Below are 5,550 nucleotides of genomic sequence, written 5' to 3' on the forward strand. Positions count from 1 at the left end.
GTCGCTCATCAACCTTTTCCCTACATAAGAGGTAGTGCCAAGAGAATGGGCGAATAGTTTTCACCATTGTCATTTAAAGCTCACTTGAAGTAGAAAAAAATTAAAAATAAGTAAAAAAATTAAAATTGAGGGCAAGAAATGAGCGGGCAAATCATTGTCCGGTACTTGCAGCAAATATCGCCAACCCAGTCTTCTTTAGGCAGACCAAAAGCGAATAGATATTTGGGTGCGCAGTTTTACAAGATACCATTTGAATATAACGCACTTTCAAATTTCTAGTTTCAAACCAATGAAGGGAAAGAGTCTGTTGCGGAGTATGAATGCACCCAGGAAGGATAGCCGTCATCCATTATTATATATTTATTCGCAGTTAATCCATACTAATCAATAGCCACCGAACTCTTAATATGACCGCAGACAGCATTGTTTTTAGACGAGGAAGAAAAATTGTCTCATTTGGGATGAAAAAGCCTAAGTTACGATTAATGGTGCTGGATTAAATTAAGGTTTGATCTCAACCTCTACTAGGAACCCCTGCCTCAGATTGGGAACATAATTCAGGTTATTGAGAAATACACTCATTTGCAATTCGATCTGGTTTTCACGAGAGATCTTACTGAATCTCTCGTTTATGATCTTCTACAACTGGATATCATAAACGAGGGATTCAGTTGGGTCTTTCGTGAAAACCAAACTGATTTCCGAATGATTGTATTCCTGTTCAATTTGGGTTCAAGCAAAACATGAGGTTGATGGAAACTCGGGGATTGCACCCACTTGATGAGTCCCGGTCGTGAGACGTCGAAGAGTTTTCAGCAACCTTGTGAGTAGTTTCCTTCATGAATAATTCAGATTAATTCGCTTTGCCACCTCAAGGAAACGGTAGTGTTGGCTTCTGCGCCTACAGGCGATGTTGTTTGCTTTAAGCAGTTGTTTACTTTGGAGTTTTGCGATGCACAAATGTCTTTCGTGTCATAGTCTATGGATGAAAATTGGCACCCAGCTGCTACAACAGTGAATTTTGGTAAAAACACTATACTAGTCCAAAATTTAGTTTTTTTCGTTCTTTCTGCTGGTGATCAACTCATCGGGACGTCTGATGCGATGAATTTAATTGTACCCAAGTTGCCTACGCCTGCGAACATTCACTGATACAATATTTTTAATGCTAAGTCAGTAGGTTACGGAAGAAGGAAGAATCCGAAGCTATAGACCATCCAAGAGGACAAGAGAGTAAGGATACTTGGTAAGTAGAAAAAGCACAAACAGCACTTTAGACACTTGAGAAATGAACAGTGAGAAATCTCACATGTGGAAGCTAAGCAATAATCCGAGTTTTGAACGATTGTGACTGCAACCAGAGAAAGAAACAGAGAGGGCTACAGCGTTTCAGATTTGCGCCGTTCTATGGGATAACGCGCAACAGCAGCCCAAAAAGGATGGATGGAGATAGGACAGAAAATGTGAGCTTATAAAAACACTACATGGCAATATCAATAGAGTACTTTTCGCCAATGAGAAGAGAAATGAAGGTTATCCGTCAGTTCAGAAGGCTCAGACTTTTGGTTGAATCTGATCCCAAAGCGGAATTTAGGTGGTGGCCTTAATCAATACAAAAAACAACTTTGGAGGTTTGTGGCTTATCAATAACTAGAACGGAGAGAAGGATTCCAGGGTACGGAAGGAAGACGCAGCCTTTCTAAGGATCGAGTTTCAACCACTTCGACGACTGGCGAAAAGAAAAACTATTAGAAGACAACGAATCCTAAAGAGAACCGTTGGATCAAGTCAGTATTGAAAGGGATCGAAAGGGTGAAGTGAGAGGATTAAACGTAAGTTTCCGGGCGGGTTGAACACAACTACAATCGGGAAACCACAATCACTAACGGTAGAGTCCAGTGTGCTGGTGATGTGTCTGAACCCATTACTAAAATAGGGCGATGCGGGTCACTGAAGGCGGTAATAAGTAGAAGTAGAAAAGTAGCATCGTCTGAGAATATATGAAATCTGCGAACAAACATACACATTTTTGTAGTTTTTCAAAAAGCCCCTCGTAGTATAATCGCTCAAAAGCTGTTGGAGATCACCAGAATTTCGGGTGGAATAAGACGATTAAAGTGCAGTCATCTCGGATTAGGATCTACATCTTTAAAGTGGACAGTACTGTCCAAGTGCCAAAATGAATTTACAACACTGGTTAATAGAGTCTACACAGAAAATGACTGCATTGTTGCAGCCAAATTCTCCAGCTAAGTGGTTAGCGAAAAGTGTACAGCACTGAAAGAATCCAGACTTTTCGTGGTCTTCCTTATTCTGCTCTGCTCTATCTCTTGTTGCTTTCCGTCACCCTGAATTCGGGGCAGAAGACAACGATTTGTTTGATTGACAATGACTCATCATGAGTAGTAGATTGAATCGCAGCAGCCTTTGGTGCTGCATACAGTTCACAAATGAACCATCTGATGCCTTAATAATAGTGTTTTCTGGTTACCCAAGTGTGCATTCGTTTTGTTAGGAAGTTCGGATTCCTGAAAATAGTCCTAGAATGCCCGAAGCCTACTACGACTCACAAACCACCGAAATCGTAGTAGGTAAGTCGTCAAGCATTCGGACGCTCAAGCAGTCAATCAGCCCAGCAATGACCGACGATTACGAGTGTTCAGTCATGTCATAGAAGCAATACCGATTGGGCAGCCTGGATTCAAGTTAAAAAGTGCGCTATACAAGGCGTAATGTTTCTCGTAATTTTTGCACTCGTTTCTTCGAAATGAAGCTGTTTTCCTTGTAGGTGAGTATTTTTCCCATACCAAGGTAATGGAGCGGAGTTTACAGTTAGTTACAACACATTGATACCAACTTATTTCAGTTCTAGTTTAGCCCTTTGGATTCATTTCGGATCACTTAAATAATTATAGGTCTGTTTTTACTGCCAGCTTGTACGCTCAAGAAAACTAGACAGGTGGGGAAGCATAGCTACTTGTTGGTTGGTTAGCGATTCGAATGTACCCCTTTTACTCGATGGCTTTGATATAGGTTTGATAGACTGACAACACTTCGAGCTTCTTTTTGCAGCCATAAACCGAAAGTGTCACATATCAACTGCCATTTACACTTAATTACCTAATTACTTACTTGGTAGTTTATTTCATATTTACTGGGGTTTCGCCTCTCAAGTGTAAAAGCCTCTCTTTTAATTGACTTGACTTGACTTGCGTTTCAAAGATCATGAGTTCATAACAACCAAAACGATAAAGCTGATAACATTAAAGCAAGCTAACCACGTTGACTTAATGTGTACCAGTCACGGTTCGCAATATTTTTGCTTCTTTGGGACACTCATTTCAGCGGAATTGAAAGGTCCGTTGCGCAGTTTGAAACACATCATAAACAAGAGATTTAGCTGGGTTCCACATGAGTCTCGCAAAGCCGAATTTGTTTGCAAATTAGTATATTTCTCTGTTTGAAATGATCTTACAAAGCAGAAATTTCACTGGTATAATGTGGAAAGTGAGTAACTTCTTCGTTAGCCACACATGCCATGGAGAAACATCCCCACCGAATAAACATTCTGATATCCTACAGTAGTGTTTTCTTGACGATGAGAGGCTTTTGATGGAGTTAGGTAAACATTCCATTGATTTCAGACTACCCAGGGACAGTCAACAGGGGGGGGGAGCTACTGCAGAGGGGCATCGTCTACTTTTTGTCGATATTTCATGAACCCATTGAGTTAGAATCGCAACTTCATATTAATATCAAGACAACCGACTGAATGGGAATATGGATGAGGCTAAAAAATGTAACAAGAACCATATAGAGAGAAACATCACCAGTCTAAGACAAAGTGTTCTTTGTCAAAAGATACTTGTTGACAGTAGCCCTTTACCTGTGTAATTTTCGACTGTTGAAACGGAGTACTAAAATATTGGACAGTGATGGTATATTCGTGAGCAAATATGGACCCGCGCGTGGAGAAGTAGCCCATATATGTCGACAGATACAAATGATTTCCGATTCTCTGTAAAAATACCGGTTGTAAAAGGCTTATCGGGTAAGACAGTATACACCTGGCAGTACACAAGATTTTTTGTCAGTGAGGAGCCGAAATACAACAGTTTGATAGGGAATTTATTTATCCTCGGGTATAGGCAATAATATCCTTCCGAAGGACGGGACGTATTCATTGCATTTTATGAATAGTCAGAATGCAATATCTTCGTAAAGTCGTTCGATCGGGTACAAAAATGTCTGACTAACAAAAGAAGGCCTGTCTTTAGAGTTAGCTTAAAAGGTTAATGGTGGTGATCGATGTTCCGCCTTAGTAAGTGCTTCGAAAACTCCAAACATCATTCAACCTCATACGAACGGATATGGGACTCGATTTAACTCATTTAGTGCGGCACAACGTCACCAAAATAGCTAACCTTGACTTACCTTTATTTTCGCATTTCTAGGGTCCGTCTGATCATCCAAGTTTGCAGTTGTATTCTTTGATTGGATGCCCGTTGATTTGCTGACGATTTTTTCCACAATTTTCTCACACAAACGTGAGCTGAGCTTGTACGCAACCAGTAATTCTGATATTGACATAGCATCTCCAAGTAGACTGGCAAATCTTGTCTAAGATAAGCACAAATTACTCATTCGGTTAACTTTGCATACCGTTGATTTAAAAACTTCTGTTAGGCTTCTAAACTCCCGCATTCCTCGTTCAAATAACGCATATTCCTCTTTCCATGATATTGTGTCCGAACGAGAACCAAACCTCGTCCGATCGGTGGATAGCATTCTGTCAATTCCGAACAACGGCATGTGAAGTCACCTATTAGACACACCAGGTTATAATCGATTTCGCAATTAGAACCTATGAAAATCAATCAGATGTTCGATCCACCACTGCGCTATCGATTTGTGCCAGCGTGGAATCATTACCGATGCGTGAGTGAGATAGAAGAACTACCGATAATAGGTGCCTGATCATATACTTTTGAGCTGTTGAAGTATGACCATTGCGTCTCCCTCCAGTTTTCTAAGATTTTGAGATAATGTGTAAACAGAGAACCTGGCACCACCCTGGCAATTGTGGGGTGTTAAAGTTTGAAGCAATAAATCCGTCAAATTTTTTGGTAGATTATTTTGTATAACCTGTGGAATGCACCTGGATTACTGTGTAAATCTAATGCTCTGATCTTCCTCCAGTTGGGTTGTCCGTTTGAATTGTACATGAAGTTAAGGACGTGTTCTGGTTACGCTCCTCTCTCACAGTCCCACTGGAAAAATATCAGACAACGTTCGACAGAAGTATTTGACTGGATACCACGTTCGTGTTGGCCATAGGTCGCATCCTACGGACCGAACAAAAAGTATGAGCTGCACGGATCTGCGGCACGATGGCTGGTTTCTTGAATAGTGTTGTAAGTAGTATGAATTCAAGTAAAATTTCGCTGTTCAGTCCCACTACTGGAACGAAGTCATTGTCTGACCTAATGTATATATATATATATATATATATATATATATATATATATAAAACAAGCGGCTTCACAACTG

At 40.4% G+C, this 5,550-nt stretch overlaps 2 protein-coding genes across 2 annotated transcripts in view; one reads left to right on the forward strand and one right to left on the reverse strand.

Moving 5' to 3' along the window:
• T265_15336 (hypothetical protein) overlaps positions 1 to 4,812 on the reverse strand; it is a gene marked incomplete at both ends in the record, with an annotated part of 7,020 nt that extends 2,208 nt beyond the window's left edge. The window contains 3 exons of the mRNA XM_009177637.1: positions 3,156 to 3,254; positions 4,435 to 4,620; positions 4,663 to 4,812. Of these exons, the coding sequence (XP_009175901.1) occupies positions 3,156 to 3,254; positions 4,435 to 4,620; positions 4,663 to 4,812 (435 nt within the window). The remainder of the gene's footprint in view (positions 1 to 3,155; positions 3,255 to 4,434; positions 4,621 to 4,662) is intronic.
• Positions 1 to 5,550, forward strand: part of T265_11080 (hypothetical protein) — a gene marked incomplete at both ends in the record, with an annotated part of 80,572 nt that overhangs the window by 9,896 nt on the left and 65,126 nt on the right. The window lies entirely within an intron of this gene.

Source organism: Opisthorchis viverrini (genome assembly GCF_000715545.1).
Source record: "Opisthorchis viverrini unplaced genomic scaffold opera_v5_440, whole genome shotgun sequence".
Classification (NCBI taxonomy): domain Eukaryota; kingdom Metazoa; phylum Platyhelminthes; class Trematoda; order Opisthorchiida; family Opisthorchiidae; genus Opisthorchis; species Opisthorchis viverrini.